The sequence below is a fragment of the Pieris rapae genome, chromosome 3 (assembly GCF_905147795.1).
Source record: "Pieris rapae chromosome 3, ilPieRapa1.1, whole genome shotgun sequence".
Taxonomy (NCBI): domain Eukaryota; kingdom Metazoa; phylum Arthropoda; class Insecta; order Lepidoptera; family Pieridae; genus Pieris; species Pieris rapae.
The window spans coordinates 4,499,603-4,517,421 of NC_059511.1; the positions used below are offsets into that span (position 1 = coordinate 4,499,603).

At 33.6% G+C, this 17,819-nt stretch overlaps 2 protein-coding genes across 5 annotated transcripts; one reads left to right on the forward strand and one right to left on the reverse strand.

Annotated features, from left to right (window-relative positions):
• Window positions 1-34: 34 nt before the first annotated feature.
• Window positions 35-13,903, reverse strand: LOC110997098 (serine protease gd). 3 transcript variants are annotated; one of them, XM_045634609.1, is made up of 11 exons: window positions 13,758-13,903; window positions 8,772-8,984; window positions 7,811-8,271; window positions 6,583-6,681; window positions 6,058-6,172; window positions 4,691-4,798; window positions 4,434-4,610; window positions 3,631-3,798; window positions 3,176-3,332; window positions 807-839; window positions 35-598 (listed from the first exon to the last, which is right to left on the reverse strand). In XM_045634609.1, exons 1-11 carry the CDS (start codon window positions 13,758-13,760, stop codon window positions 408-410), a joined length of 1,725 nt encoding a protein of 574 aa, XP_045490565.1. In that variant the 5' UTR covers window positions 13,761-13,903; the 3' UTR covers window positions 35-407. The 3 variants fall into 3 exon arrangements, with proteins under 3 accessions (XP_045490565.1, XP_045490567.1, XP_045490566.1); XM_045634611.1 differs by lacking the exon at window positions 6,583-6,681; XM_045634610.1 differs by lacking the exon at window positions 807-839.
• A 1,062-nt stretch (window positions 13,904-14,965) lies between these two features.
• On the forward strand, window positions 14,966-17,609 carry LOC123690713. 2 transcript variants are annotated; one of them, XM_045634716.1, is made up of 3 exons: window positions 14,966-15,408; window positions 16,431-16,729; window positions 17,331-17,609. In XM_045634716.1, exons 2-3 carry the CDS (start codon window positions 16,528-16,530, stop codon window positions 17,468-17,470), a joined length of 342 nt encoding a protein of 113 aa, XP_045490672.1. In that variant the 5' UTR covers window positions 14,966-15,408; window positions 16,431-16,527; the 3' UTR covers window positions 17,471-17,609. The 2 variants fall into 2 exon arrangements, with proteins under 2 accessions (XP_045490672.1, XP_045490673.1); XM_045634717.1 differs by having other exon boundaries at window positions 14,966-15,384.
• Window positions 17,610-17,819: the final 210 nt, after the last annotated feature.

Sequence of the window (17,819 nt, forward strand, 5' to 3'; positions counted from 1 at the left end):
GGTTTATTAAGAAAACATGAAAAGAAAAATATACTGTATATGTAAAAATTTATTCGATACATTTCCTGTAGTACATAAAAAATATTGAAATATTATTAATTCAGATTCTTCTTGAGCATTACTATACGATTAACAGTCTCGAATATTTATCACATTACAAAAAGTCAATTTATATAACACAAACATTTATATAATATCATAATAATATCCATGAGTCAAACACTTTTTACACGACAAATGAAAAATCTATTATATCATTTGTCATATTACGTCGTATGTACAACAGATGGCGGTAGAATAAAAAAAAACTAAGTTAACCCGATATTTTAATTACGTTGTTAGAAAGTAAAGTGCACTGAAACCACAAATATTTCAGTTAGTTTGTCATAGGTGGCGCTTACTCTCTACTAATCACTTATATTGTCCTTTAACCATGGCAAAAATTTGGCTAGGTCAGTAAATATAACATAGTGGCTCGTATCGCAACGGTATTCATTATGTTTGGCCACAGACAGCGACACCAAACCTCGAAGGTACCAGAATCCTTGCATCCTGAAAACCATGCCACCACCGCTGTCTCCATTGCACACCGATGTACCTAGAAAACAAAATTTAATTAATAACTTATTTTTGTTTTTAAGCAAAATTATGAAAAGACGTAACCAATTATTGTGACCCAAATTTCCAAAGGATGGTAACAGGTGCATACAAAATTAGTACAGTTACACTACTAAGAACATTCACACTACTTAGAAATAGAGTTTGAAACGTAATATAGAAATACAAATGTATATATTATGACATACGTTTATTTTTAATTTTACCCCCACTGCTGATCCCTGTAATAAATAGGAGTTTACAATGAGTGATATATTTGTAGGAAGCAATTAAAATAAGGTTTCCACGTAGTAACTTCGAATAAATCTTTTAAAAAGAACTTAAATTTACTCCCATTTCAACAACATCGAATAAATGTGAGATCGGGTGCAAAATTTCAACGTGATACTAAATTAACACAGATGACCTAAGGTACATCACATGTAATATGTGGTATGATTTATAACAATAGATGGGCGATTCCGCTATAGACGATTTTTGACATGAATTTCTAAATCACGCTATTTGTTACTTTTTTTTATATCGGTACAAAGAAAAAGGTATAAATTTATTAAAACATTTTTTATTTTTTATTTTACTTCATATTTAAATTTTTGGCGCGCTTGGAAACATTATCATTCGAAGAATTGGCTGAATCTGCAAAATCACAACGTGGCAACACTGGCACGAAAGAGCTATTACCGACAGTTTCAGTTTATGTTCTACCGGCTAAATGTGTAGTGAAAATATTGTTTTATTCTTATGTGCAAAAAAATGTAAGTACTTGTTGTTATTTTTTAAGCATTATTGAATATAAAAAGTCACTGTTAGCTTGTTGCACCCGCGATACAAAAGATATAAAAGTTTGTGTTTTTCACAGAAATGAAATCCTATAGTTTTCAAACTTTGTAAAAGTAAAAAAAAATCAAAGGCAAACGTATTTAAATCGTTTTTAGGAGTATAATGTTAGTTGAATTGAAATTAACTTAAACTTAAATTGGTTGCACCCGCGATCGTGATGTTAGGATCGCGGGTGCAACTCTTTGACAAATAACCGTATTGCCTGATTTATCACATATTTTATTTTTTTGTTATGCTTTAAATAATAATAATATGGTGTGCATGATTGGTGACAAATATTTAATGTGTGGTTATATTATATTCCGTATTTTTTTACAGATTTGGCACGCAGTCTGTCTAAAAACATCTTCTTTATATTCGTAGCAAAAGAAGAAGTTAAAGAAAAGATGGCCATGTTGGATGCTAAATGAGAAGGACTGAAAAATATACCAGGCATTCAATAAAAACATTTCTTCCAACCTGAAGTTGGGAATGATAGTATTTCCGTGGCGCAAACTTCACTGTCTCATCTCATATGCAGACTAGTTTTGAAATCTCCGAAAACCACTACTGAAACAAAAAGTGATTGGGATGACGATGACTTGGAACCTCTTACAAATAAAATACAAGAAGGAAATCTCTGTCCTTCAGTATCAGATCAGAGTAAATCTTTTGTCCCACTTAAAACAAAATTGCGCATTTCAGATGTTTTCAGACGACGAATATCCTCTTCAACCCTCAAAAATACTCGCAGAAGCATGCCCTGAAACTGGTTCTGCCTGTGCTGATGTCTTACCAAGAGATATTAGCGCTGGTTTTTACGTGCTCGTGTAATTGCTCTGTAAGTCTGGCAAAAAAAGTACTCAATACCGCTATGTAGGGGTGTGTCAGAGCGATATGGACGAAGATGGAGAGGTTAGAGTACAATTCCTGACGACGGTTGATGGCAAGCATTTCACTGAAATTGTTAATGACAAAGCAGACGTACGATTTTAAGATATTATCGCGAAGTTAGAAGCGCCAAAGAAAAAGATTGACGGAAAAAATACGTTTGTAGAATTTTCGGCGAATATAGACGTATTTGAAAAGAAATAAATAATATAAGTGACAAAGAAGTGTTCTGATTAGTAATAAACATTGATTGATATCTTATTTTATTACTGTAAAAGTTTTATTGATGTTTGTATTCACTTAAATTAGACGGGTTGCACCCGCGATAATTTGATGTTGCACCCGCGATTGCTTTAAAAGTGAATAATTCTGTGTTTATTTTTGTTTCCTATAAAAAAATATATTTGTTTACTTGGTTAGTTTAACGCCTTACGAAATACGAAGGCATAACATAATAAAAGTTTCACAATTAACAGACTTTTGTGTTTTTGTTTAATGATCTAGAAAGGCTCGGCCAACTTTGTTGCACCCGCGATAGGACTTTGAACCTCATTCCTGACTATATTAATTATTTCAATAAAATTCTTTTTACGAAATATAAAGTGAACTTGTTGAAACGTAGCACTTACAAGAAGATGTTTATTTAAAATATTTTTGGTTTTATTATTATGAAACTTAACATGCGTCAAAATGTTGCACCCGCGATAATGGAATCACCCAGATGGTAACAATGACGAAAATAAAAGATTATCGAAAAATTAAGTTTTAAAAGCACAAATGGTGGTAACACAGTAACACATTAAATATTACAGTAACAATGCTGTTTTATCAGTGATATAAATCTTACCATCTCTAAACCCTGCGCAATAGGTGTCATCCGAGGTGAATCTTGAAAAGAACTCGCTGTAGGACCGTATGCAGGTCAAGTGGTCCACCACTGGCATCTCTACTAACGTTAGCTCTTCTGTTGCCACCCCTGTTTCATCAAAACCCCAACCTACCACCTGTAATTTAAATTCAGTGTGAGTGACCATGTTACGTGCGTAACTTAACGGCTATAGTAACCAGCAATCGAACTTTAGACGTATTTCGTGAAATAATATATAAGGTTAGATAAGTTATATTAATTTTAACTCTGAATAAAACTTAAAACAGCCAATTTGTTACTAGTGTTGATATTTTCATTCAATGTAAGAATTTTTATTTTAATACTTTATAACTATTAAAAAAAACCGTTTATTTTGGAACTTAAGATCATCAATCACTTATTCCACGTCATTAAATTCCATTAAGACTTCTTACCGATCCAGTTTTTCCGATGACATTGTTAAGGTCTACCAAATCATCTGGCCAAAGGCAGGCTGGCCTCACGTAGTCGGTGTATTGGACGGATTCCCGCAACTTCAGAATACCGAGATCACGGCTAAATGACGACGCGTTGTATCGCGGATGAACTATAATTTCACCCACCTGAAAGTAGGATAAGTATTATTGGAAATTGACATAATGAACACTAATTAGTTAAACCTAGTTGTTGTTAAATAATTTTACTTTATTCCTATATATTGAATGTTTAGATCTTGTTCTCATATGAATTTCAAAATAAATATAAAAATAAAATACGTTTATTATTGAACATAACATATACAGGTATCACTTATTCTACGTCATTAAATTTAAACTGTAGGCATCCCTACTCATCGGCAAAGAAGTCAGAGGGTGTAAGGCCGAGAGAAAATGGAAAAAACTCTCGGTACTCTTTTAGCAAAAGCAATCATCAAGCAACACATATTTTAATACAAATATAGCAAATCAATTAGAAGTAGCTAGTCGCAGGCCCTTTTATCAACTAGTATACGTAACTATATATTCTTTGTAGTCTTAAGACTTCTATTACCATTAGGTATATATAGGACCTTAAAATGTGTCTAAAGCGATCTTTCTATAATTCGGTCGGCATAAGTCCATCCTTCTACAAGTATTGTCTACATATTTACATTTACCATTAAGATAAGTTTAGCGCTAAACTTGATAACGTTAGATACAGCACTTGGAGGTTTTTATACGTATACGTATAGAAAGTTTTAGTACTTTGTTTTACTTACAAGTCGTATCTGAACTCCGTCCACAGTAGTTCTCAAGTTGTGTTTTCCAAGATACACCGTTAGCGTGTTTTTGTTAACCACTCGAATAGACTCTTTGCGGGTCACACAGTGAGCTGCTGTTATCACGTGCTTGTGGCTAACCAGTGTGCCTCCACATATGTATTTATTGTCTACCGTCTGAAAAGCCAAAAACCAAAAAATGTTATTGTTACCTATGCTAAAATAAATTTAAGTTAATAATGTTCATTGAAAGTTACCTGGGTCTGATACAACGCGATCTGCCAGGGCCACTGTCCCTCTAGAGTCGGCTTTCCATTCACCACCAACGGGTTTGGGGTGTTACGCACTACTTTTCCACATTGATCCTGAAACGAATATAAAAATATTACCTTAATATAATAATAAAACATTTAAAACAGTTTATGGATTAGCTTATATATATATATATTAACCGGCTCCAAACTTCGTTTAAATTCCAATGAAATAAGTATTACTTATATAAGATATAACATTAGATCTTTTTAGAACATTTAAGTATATATATATATATATGTAAATTATTATTTATAAGGCACCATATAAATATCATATGTATTAAGTTAACTTATTTGTGTCTAAATAACGTGATGATTAACGTTTTATTATTAATATCATATAATTTGTTTAAACAACAAAAGTTTTATAGCATAATGAAAAGTTAATATAAGAGCTATTTGTTGTTATATATATTTCCTTTATATACCTTACTATGAGTAGTGACCTTTGTAAGATAATAGTATTGCGTATATAAACTGCAGTTTACATAATGACTTAAGTCAAAGTGACGTCCAGTTTCCGCCTTATTCAACGCTATCAGAGAATTTTATATTATCAAACATCTTTATATATATATAATGTTATTTTTATCTGATCTAAACTTTTGGGGTTATTTTGGCTGGTGAACACTGAACCATTAATTTATTCATTAAACGCATTCAATATACCACAATCATAATTAATACTAATAACTCAATATAAATACCATTTAATATCCATTTTAAAATAATTAGTTGATATTTACAAAATACCTGTTCATTGATCATAATAGTTATTAACTCTGTATAAAATTAGCTCTGGGGATTTACCCGCTTCAAACAAGTTTTAAAAAGAATATCTGACCAACTTTTTTGTGATGTCTCGCATACTTTATAACATTTTATTTATATGTCCAGTGCGTGGTAACTTAGTATTATTTACTGTTAACAAATCATATACGACTCACATATTATTAGTCATTAGTCGCTGACATGTAGTTATATCATAAACGCTTGAATTAAATTTTTCTCGAAAAATGAAATTTGATGTCCCTTGTCCATAGAAAAATTTACGACTTGTAGCAATTATTCAAATTCTTGGTATCCGGATAGTAAAACAGACTAAATTTTTTTTATAATACAATGAGATTCGTTACAGATTCCATGAGTTTTAGAAAACAATAAAAACAGTGTTTTTCTAATTTATTGCACATTGGATCGTGAATACGATATTCCAGTGGGTACAAAGTCAAGTCAATATGATTATATGCATTTTATAAAGTATGCATTATTTATAGATAACAAGGGAAGGATGAAAAAGTTCAAGATACCTTTGTGCGTCTATTGTTCGAGTTATCACTGCCGCTACCGGAATTGCCACTTCCCGAACCAGAAACGATGAATGTTGGCTGTCCACCCTCGAAGTATTCGCTTGGATCCGGGCGGCTGAAAATATTCTTCTTCTTATGTTATCTGATATATAGTTGAAACACTAGATAAACGAATTCTATTAGTGGTATAAGATTTTATTTGTGTGTGGCATTTATATAGTATCGGAACTGCACCGAAATGTTTTGCCTAGGGTTTCGAACCGAGTCTAAATCTACATCTAATAGGCATAACAAAATACAAGCTCACAATCCAAAACTTGTCCGTTGTCTATTGTCCAGCTTCATGGATAAAATTGGTGTACATATATTTTAAGATATGATTTTGGTTGGACTGGGTCAAAATCAAATGCCCTTTTATTGGCAGGCATAAAGGCAGAAAAATATGAAATCGTTTTATAATTATCGTTTAATTAGTATGTTTCATTTGTCTGTTTGTACGAAACTTAATGTTCCTGATCACCTTACCTGTCGTCATCATCATCTCTGGTAGTAGTACGAAAGGTGGACGTCGTCAGCCGGTAGGGACGTCCTTCTGTTACACTCTGCGACGAGGCACTACCACCACTGTTAAATGTTGATTAGTTAGAAGACATGCCTGGTGCAATTACTGTTAAAAAGGTTAAAAGTTCGTTTCTGGAAGCCGTTTTAATGGAATATATAAATAAGATTAAGAGAAGGTAAAGTATGCATCACATGCATGCCATTTGATGAAAGATTCATGTTTTAAATCCATATTATTTGGTAATATATAGTCAACAGAGTGGTGAAACATTCACACGAGAGGCCGACAAAAGCGCATTCTGATGATGTTGAAGTTTTAAGACGTTTGTTACGTTATTAACAAATTATTGTATAGAAACAAATCAGCTAAAGCCAGGCTAATGCAGGAATATTGCAAGTTTTATCTCTGCGGCGAGGTAGCAGGCAAAACCGCAAATTTGAGTCTTAATTAGTTATATCTAAATTATGTAATTTTCCATTTACGTTCTGACAATATAACTAATTAGTAATGGAATGTTGTATAACAATGTAGTGGAACAATATTTATAATAAAGAAGATATTTATATTACATATATAATTGAACTATTTTTATTACAATATATGTATTTGTAAGAGATTCTTTGATTAAAAAATATTATGTAAATGCAAGGCTAAGTTTTCTTGTTTTCGTTGTTAAGTTTGACAATTAATTGTGTAGTTAGTGTCCGATGATATGTCAATATATATAGACATAGAATCGGTATATAATCGGGAAATAATTTCATCAAATCAGCAGTTTCCTTTTTAATTAAAAAGTGATACCACCGTCAGACATTTATGATAGAATTTTAATGAAGTAGTTATTATAATTACTAATAATAAATCGCGACATAAATACGATAACCGGATAAAACTTAAATTCAACAGAAAAATTTTTTGATAATCAAGTTTTATTACTGTTTTGAGTCATTCATATACAGAGGATTTAAAAATTGTATTCCAATATTATTTTGTATAAGATTATTTATGAAAAGCTTTGGACTGATTAAGAACGACTATTGTATACATAAATGAATGTATTATTAATTATCTTAAGCTTTATTGGCGACGATGTATTAGTAAAAGAGCGTCTACTTCAAATTACTATGAAAATTCAATGAGGAAATAGTTCTAGTCATCACCTATAGTAGATATCATTCAAAATGTACTTACATGCTATAAGGGTTTACATTGCTTTGGTCTATTGGTGGATTCTGAGTAGGCGTATAAACAGGTCCGTCGCCAGACGGTCTTCCATACACAGGACGAGTAATAGGACTGTCCTCTGCTCTGATTATTGGCTTGGAATCTGGCCTTGTATCTGGCCTTGCTTCGTTCGGCCTCGTTGAGACGGGTCTCTCTACTGGCCGTGAGGCGACGTCGGGCCGGGATTCTGACATAGGTCTTGAATCAGGTCTAGAAACCAGGTCTGGTCTGTCAATAGTTGGATTAGCATTTGCTTTGCAGATTTCTCTCCCATTCAATCGTATGGCTTGAACTCTGGGTGGCTTATTTAGTTTATCGTATCTGACAAAGAATCGGACAGCCACGGCAGGGCCTGGGTGGATCTTCATATTGGTGTTTTCGATTTTAAAATCGATGTTATCATTTGTTGTGACGTCTCCGACCCAGTTCTAAAACAATTATGTGATATTTACAAAATTATTGTCATACAAAAATGATCTTAATTCATAACATTATCAAAATAATGTTGGTAAGTCCTTGGGTGACTTGTAAGTACTGCTACAACGCAGTCAGCAGGATTTTATATATATAAGTAAACATTAATCGGATGTTACGGTGAAAAGCAGGAAGACGGAAAAAGGTCTATAAGGTCTATGAAAGCTTTTTAGAGAGAAATATTGCAATAAATATATAATACTTAGGTTTTTGTTTCTGAAAAGTGAACAATTTCTATGGGGTTGTAATCAACATTTTAATTGTTGGTATGTACTTAACTACGAAAAAGGTGGCTTGAGTAAAAAATCACATTAACGCGAAACGAAGTTCGCGAGGCAGCGATATATAAGATTCATATATATTACAATAGATGTTTTATAAAAAACATGTTTTAACAAGATTACGCCACCTATATTAACAATATAAACTGTGGTTTATAGCGTAAAAAACTCACCCCAAGGATATTCGCTTTGCCGTCGAGCACGATATTCAACCATAAAGAATGTAGAGTGTTATCTGTCGATAAGTTTACAACTCCATACCATTGACCCGGTTCGAATCCCGTCTGCTCGTATTGGAATACATTGGGGCAAGGTGAGTTTGGTATACTTTGTTCTAGAGTAGTAGACACACATACTATGACTAGAATAACGATAGACGCTCGAATCTGAAACAAAACGAATAACATTATTTCTCTTTAAAATGCAGTGTTGGCCTACTGGTTTTAGCGCGCGATTTCATCCCTGAGAGTGTAGGTTCGATCCCCCGCCGTGTACTAATGGGCTTTCTGTCTACCTGCGCATCTAACACTCACTCGTACGGTCAAGGAAAATAGCGCCATCGGCATCCGCATGTAAGTAGTAAATCCAAAAATGGGTGTGTAAGACAGAAGAATGATCTTCTACTTATCTATGAAACAAAATGATAAAAGAAGAAGACGCAATCTGTGATCAATACCTAAGTAGCGCAACTGGATTATTATTACTTTTCAGAATTAGTGATTCTTAAGAGCCATTAACGTTTCTTTGTATTTCCGTCAAGGAAAATTTCTTTATATAGTTAAACTATGAAACTATTCTTAGTTCCCTATACTATAAAGGTACAAATCGTTTATTACACCAAAGAAGTCTCCCGTCTGAGTAAAATATTACTATGAAAAATAAACTAGAGATTTCTCCAGATATACTCCTTATATCCGAAGTAAAAATGTATTAGACCCCAATAAACCTTAATGATATTAACGTATATCGATAATAGATCTGATTCAATGAGTGGAATTAATGGAATAAACCTCTACTAATCTCCTTGTTGACTTGTTACCTACTCTAGTCCCGCTAATGTCCTGTAATCTAGTGCTACTCAAGATTCTTCGATACTAATCAAATATCAGCTTGAATTTACTATATGATAGTCATGTTAAAATTATGAGAGAAATTAAAAGAATTTTATTTTCTTGTTAATTCCTTGGGTCTTCAATGCGCTATGAATCTGAGGAGTCAACTTAAATAGTATTACGTATTCTTAAACGTTAAATTGCTACAAATAAAATAATAGATAATATGAGCCGTAGCTTAACCAACTTATAACGTACTTTTTGCTAAGGGGCAAAAGCTTTTGAAATGCATAAATATCAAATTATAAACTTTTCATTTGTTTTCAAAATGTATATCAACTAAATAATAATATACAATTCCTTTGAAACCTGATGAAAGCGGACTATTTGTTACTAAGTATTAATATGTGCTGTTGTGTAGGACGCTTATTTAATTCGATTTAAACCATCTATTTAATTGGGTACAATATTAGTATTACTATTCTGTTGAACATGCAACGGAGAACTGTTTTTGGTACGTTACACATAATTGACAACAGTCGAACCACGACAGTGATTTAAGAAACGGTCTGTGTGGGCTTTTAAATATAAGAATTGATACTCATCTGCTGTAATTGTTCAGTAAACACATTACTATATTTAAAACAAAAATCTTAAGGCAATCTCTCTAAAATTCAGGGTTGGCTTACTGGTTTTAGCGCACGATTTCAATCTTATATATAATCTTTCTTAAAATAACGGAGGAAATCCCTTTTGTAATTTCAGATTTGTGTCGTTTATCTGATACCTTTATAACTTGGCTGATAAAGGTCGGGAGGTCACAAATTTAAGAAGGTTTGAGATCCGTGAGATATCTTATCTTATGGAATAAATTTAAGGGCTTTTGACATTTATAATTTAATTTCATCATCAAACATCATGTTGCTAGAATAGTAAAAATCGTTTCAAAATAATTCTCAATTCGTTTTGGACACGACAGCATAGAATTACATTGTTAATACCTATATAAATGCTAATCGCCATATACGGTTATATTTACGAAAACAAATGCAAATACGTCAAGGTTCTGATCATTTTTTGGAAGCCTGCATTAAGATTTAAAAGTTTATACTAAATTTGTCTTAAAAACCAATTATTAAATGAAAGAATATGGCTTCATATAATAATTATTCAGAGTATTAGTGTCGGCTCGTACTACTACAATAAGTAAGTTAAAAATGGGAGCTCAATATCACGAATGGGTGGGTACACATGTATGAATAAGTATGGAAGGGTGACTGACATTTGCATCAGGGAAGGGAGTCACGCAGTAAATATTTAAGTTGTAATAAACAAGACCGTAATAAGGGTGAATTTCAGATTAGATTTGTTTATTATACGATTACTATTTGCGCAGAAGTCCATTACACCACGGCCAAGGTAACACATATAACATACAGACAATAGAAGGCACGACTTCTTTGCCTTAATAATTTTATTCTTGCAAATAAATTCAATTTCTAAAGCAAAATAAGCATGTTCTATATATAACACAAGTTCAGTTCTTACTTGTTAAACCACCCTCGCAATTTACAGCTGCACCTGCGCAAAAACTAGCTGTGTCCTGTGAAATACACAGGACGGTTTGTTGTGTCGCAGTGAATAATTTATACTTTAATGCATTGCTTTGACGATACTTGAAAATATGTAGTGTTGAAATTTTCATTGTTGAATAACATTTAAGCTAAAGTTTTTACATGTTTGAGTCCCGCTATCCAATTCCCATTGATATTTTTCCGTTCACTTATATTTATTTTGACCCAAATATATTAGCGAAAGATATTTATAAATTACAATCCACGGCGTTGCTATGGTTATTTTGAAGTCCTATTATAATAGAGTAAGGGACAGACGTTTTTATCTCTTTTATCACACGAGGTCGTTTTTGGGATTATGGCGGTTTAGTTTCACTTCTCTGTAACTCAACTAAGAATATTTAATGTACGTATTTTACTGTTATGGAGTCTGTCGTAATTTTGGATTGGAAATATTCTACATTAATAAACATACTTAATATAAAACAGTGGCTATAGCAGTGCGCTAATATAATTTATATTTATATATTAATAATAATTTTATTGAGAATTCTCTTCTCAATAAAATTGTGTATTTTCCTTATATAGGTAACATAAAGAGAGCGGTGTTATTTAATGGTGTTTAGTGTGTAACGGAGGTTGTAGGTGCAATCCCCGTAAATGAACTTTCCGTCTATATGCCAGTCTAACCGCTCCTATGGTGAAGCAAAATTTCGTTAGAAACGGCATACATATACTCAAAAGGCCGAAGGCCTTTCACTGGCTTGTCTATTAGGAAAAACAAATGATCCCAAATCAGATACAAAAATCTGAAGCCCAGAACTAAAAACTTTTAACTTTTTTGTAACTAAAGTAAATCTTGATTCTATTCCAAGTAAGATATGGATTCAAAGCCATTTTCATTTTCATTTTTTTTACTTATAATTATAAGCATTATAGATACTTTTTTTCGTTAGTCGTTTTAGTTCATTAATATTTCTCTATATCAAGTGCTAAAAAGGTTTTACAGATTTTTATTGACCGATGTGTGAGTATTACCAAAGTGCTTTCTGGAAAAATATTGACATGTAATTTTGTTTTTTGTACTTACTATTATTAAATGTAAATAAGATTCATCCGTAGCGTGTTGGGCAGTTACTTAAGGACAACTGAGGAGTCAACGAACTTTTGGGGCTGCATAAGGTTAAATGTAAAAGTTAAATAAAAATAATGTAACTTGTCAAACCTATATTTAATTAATAATCAATGTACAAATGTATCACATTTTGCTTATATCGGAAATTAATAATTCTTCAATTTTAGACAACATATTATATTCTAACAGGTTGTAGCATCATTTATATTCATATACAACGGACAAGAACAAAAAATAAGCTTGTTTTATTATCACTGGGTAATGACGTATTGCAAGATTGGGTATGGAATTGTAAATAAATATGATAAACTATTGCTTTGATTTTATTTCGGTTTCACCTGAATCTTTTAGAATATTAAATATCTTGTACGTTGCTTATATTCCGGATATCAAGTCGTAGGCGGAAGCTAGTTTAAAGGATCATAATAACGTCATCGGTTTTTACCTTTTCGTCAAGGGTTGTATGTAGGTGTGATTTGTGTTTCGGTATACATTTAATAAAGTTTTTTATAAAAATAAAAGCCTCATGGTGTGAACGTCATTTTATTTATCCACGATTAGACCCTGATCGGTTTAATGTAGTTAAATGCGTCAACTTTACCGATGATTATGTTAACTTCAACTCTCAGTTGTTCAGAGAGATAGTACGACCCATTAGACAGTTTTAAAATTATGTTAAACTACTGTTCACCTAAATACGGATTTGTGTTTCAAGCAAGGGTCTCAGTAAAACGTACAGACCTGCTAACATAAAATAAATGTAATGAATATCAAGAATTGAATTTGTATTAAGCTACGTGTACAAAATATATTATAACTACGTTGCTTGTGCTAATAACTATAATAATAATTCTTAAGGAATAATCCTTTAGTGAAGTATTTTTAAACAAATAACTTTCATAGAAGGAAACGAACGGTTGGCTGAACGTAAATTATTCTTATTAAAATAAAAGAAGAATAATGTTCAAGTTTGCGCAATCTTTATTTAGTTTGAATGTTGCTTCCTCCATCACCGTAGAGGACACACCTCTGTTACGTTTTATTAATTGACTTTTATTAGAAACTTGTCAAACATGGTCCCATAACGGTATAGGTATGCCAATATAAACTCCTTTAGATAATTTTATTTACTCGCCACCTAATGCACTTAAAATTTTATTAAATTTGAATCGATCCCAACGATAAACTTTATAAAAAAATGTATAAAACAATTTGTTTCGTTCTACCTGTTTATTTGCGATGCGATGAATTACAAAATAAGCTCAGATCGACAAGTTTTTTGTTTCGACTTATAAGTAACAATATTGTATAATTATATTAAAAATACTCAAGTGACTTATAGCTGATCTTACTCCCTGACATTTAAAGCCTGTTACACTGTACACATCACTTTCTTACCATATTGAGTTTTTCACTTTTTTTCACATAACACACGTAATCCAGACCTGCGCAGTCGCAGCGCAAACAAAACACTAACAAAAGGTCAAGTTTACGATCTTGGAAGGGATTAATTATAAGTAAGAAAGAGATGGGTGCATGTCTGATATGCGCGCTCGCTAACTGGTTATGATCGCGACGATTAGTGCTAATGACTTCTATAGCACATTGCTATATTAGTTCTAAATTAAAATTGTAATAGTTAATAGTTTTGGTCGGTTATATTAAATCATTGAGAAATCAAACATGGATAAGAACGGAAATATTTCTTGACTTTAGGCTATGATTTTTAGTTTGCTATTTGTTTGTTTACATCAATTATTTCAAATGTACGTGAATTTCTAAGATACCATATGCATTTCAAACATATGTTACATACGAATATGCTCAACCAGAAAAAAATATAAATGTTAATGTTATTTTCTAAATACAAAATAATTCCATTATATGTTAATGAGTTTTACCACAAAGGCGGAACTGTTGTACACGGCTGAGCAATGTGTTTCGGGGTTTTTTTATTTTGAGCCAATCTCAAGAAAATTTGCTACAATTTCATGTGTCATACCTTAAAAAAATTCCATATTGTTTTTAAAATCCTCTTAACGTAAAGTTTTCTTATTCTATTATCCCCTGGCTGGTGCAGTAGCACAAGGACTAAATTAAATTCTTCATAATAATTGTATGAGCCAAGACTGTAAATTTTGCTCACTCAGATTTTCTTAGTTAGCAAAATATTTGTCAATCGTTGGAGTTAAGCCCCGAGACTCGACAGTATAGCCAGACGCAGGTATCCTCTTCAGGCTTCAGCATATATTATAAGCATAGCATATCACAGCAAGCCATTTTCAATTCATAACATTTAATATTGAATTAATTATCAATTATAAATGTTATGAATATAATAGAAAAATAATATACTCTAATAAGCTGTAAAAAAGTCAAGTGGAGTGTAGCAGCGGGGAATACTGGACTAAACTGGTTTTCAGGCTATATAAGCACGGCGCGCTGTATGGTCGGGCGCACTTCTTCGACGCTCGCACTAGATATAGGACGTTACTATTGTTGTTGAATTTGCGGTTAATTTCGTGTAATTTAATTTGGTTATTTTTAGTAATTTTATTTGTTAATTTCTTACTTCAGTAGTGGGATTCGTTCTCATTTCTGATTAGTTTAAATTAACGCCCACGTGGTTTTATTTTAGTCAGTTTGAAACGCGAGTGATATACGTTTAATAAAAATAATGGAGGGTAGGCGGTGAACACGTAAAAAAAAAAGACGGTGTGCCCGTCTCTGGGCTTGAAGAAACGTTACAGTCGATATTAAACCGTCAACCGACGCAAGCGACTGAGCTGTGTCCACCGGTGGTGTCACCACAACTGTGCTCAGCAACACCACCGCGAGGAGATCGGCCCTTTGCATCGACATGCGCAACACCATCGGGTTTGCTGCTTTCTTCCGTAAGCGACACTCGTTACCACCTGGTACTGACGGGTCGCACAATGGTACTGAGAACGCTCCGGTGCCAAGTTCAAGCAGCGCATGCGAGTCAAGCACTGATCTGGTACTTAATCAGGTGACCGACAAACTAGTAAGTGCGTTGAGCACAATTCTGGTAAGATCTAACTCCATTTATATTTCTAATTTTGACCCGTCTTTCAAATATTTCGATATATGATGTGAGGAGGAAGACTGTGCGCGGTTGTCTAATTATTGGGATGACCGTGAGTGCTTATCTCTGATTGGATATTGTTTGAAAGGGGATGCTAAAGTGTGGCTAAATGAGTGGCTTAGTAATGATCATAGTTGAGAGACAACAGACGCTGATAGTTATCTCATGTATTGCGTGTTGTACGAGGAATGAGTGAAAAGTTAATTGTCGCAGTAGTTATTCAGGGTATTAAGGACCCACAAGTTCGCGCCGCCGCGACTTGTGCTAATTTATCATCGGAAGGCTTAGTTAAATTCCTCTCATTATATACCAAGCCCCTAGAACCGCGCTCTATAATACAAAATCACGTTAAAAGGCCAAATTTGCGAGATAATTTCTGAAAACGAGATAATTTTCAGTCTAATATTAACTGTTCATGTTTCATGTAGGGAAATTGGTCATATACAAATTTTGTGTCCTAAAAAAACTAAGTATGAAACCGCACCAGAGACTCAATCTACAAACAATTCAAGCTAGATAAAAGGCAGTTTTCTAATATCAAAATTATTTGCACATTTTGTAAGATAGGACATAAAACGGAGGACTGTTTTGTTCGACAGCGTTCCGAGTCGAGCGGTAGGCTAAATGTTAACTTTACATGTTAACAACCAGATAAAATTAAATAAAAAAAATCGACACCACTCCCGAGATTCGTAACACCTGAGGGTCACTATGAGTACATAAAGATGCCATAAGAATTAGGCAATGCACAGGTTGTATATCAACGAATTATATCAAATACGTTACGATTTTACATAGATTCAAGCAGAGCCCTTGTGTGTTGTAATTGTGTATATGACGTATTATTACCTAGTAAAACAATAGAAGAGGGTTTAGGTAAATTACATGATGTGTCAGAGATGGGGGTAAGGGTAAGGGTTCAGGCAGGCTTTTTCATTAATTAAAAAAAAAAATGTAACTTTCAGACTACGGAGATCGAGTATCTATGCCGAGTCATTAGCAATGGTCAAGATATGAAGACATCGTGCATTGCGAGGTTGACTCGCAAGGGTGTGCATTTCAATGGTGGCGATTTTGCATTTGTGCCAAGCTGTTGGTAAGCTAGACTCCTGTATGCGCGGACCATATGTGGTTTTAGCGACGTTTTCGCAGGACAGATATGAACTAAAATTAGTCGCTGGTTCTTATGGTAAAGCTGCCGCGGAATACATGTTGCCCTGGCGCGGGGAATGGACCCCTGATGTGTGTGCCGCATTCTTTGAGAGTAAGTAATTTTTACTTGCCTTTTCAAAACTTATGTATGTTGATAAATGTTTGTGAAAACTGTCATTTTATTAGAACTGCTTATCATATAGGTAGTACCTATTTTGGTAAAGACCTGCGGGAGTCTTGTGTGATAGTAATGGAGTTGCTCTTACTATCAAAAGCAATGGAGTCGCTCTTGCTTAGTGTGATGTACAGTAATGGAGTCGCTCTTACTGTTAAAGCAATGGAGTCGCTCTTGCTTAGTGTGATGTACAGTAATGGAGTCGCTCTTACTGTTAAAGCAATGGAGTCGCTCTTGCTTAGTGTGATGTACAGTAATGGAGTCGCTCTTACTGTTAAAGCAATGGAGTCGCTCTTGCTTAGTGTGATGTACAGTAATGGAGTCGCTCTTACTGTTAAAGCAATGGAGTCGCTCTTGCTTAGTGTGATGTACAGTAATGGAGTCGCTCTTACTGTTGAAAGCAATGGAGACGCTCTTGCTATGTAAAAAAAAAAATGAACTAATGTTGTGTCGGGAGTAATGCGGGAGGATGCGCTCTTACTTTCGATGAAGTTATGTTAATTTAACGTTATAATAACAAAAATGATGTAATTTTTAGGTGGCGCTGATGATGACGATAGTCCTTCACCACAACCACCGCACGTGATACAAGAGACATCAGCAGGTCAAGTTTCAACATGCCAACCTGCCTATCATCACACGGGCGAGGACGCACCGTCGTCAGGAGAGGCCGAATAAGCTGTAAAAAAGTCAAGTGGAGTGTAGCAGCGGGGAATACTGGACTAAACTGGTTTTCAGGCTATATAAGCACGGCGCGCTGTATGGTCGGGCGCACTTCTTCGACGCTCGCACTAGATATAGGACGTTACTATTGTTGTTGAATTTGCGGTTAATTTCGTGTAATTTAATTTGGTTATTTTTAGTAATTTTATTTGTTAATTTCTTACTCTCTATTATTTAAAACATACTGTTAAGTTAGCTTTTAATAGAAATTGTGTGTAAACTAGTGATGTTAGATTTTAAGCTTGCTTTTAAGACGTCACCAAGATTGGTGATGGAAAACGTCGTGGGAAAACTGTTAATCCTT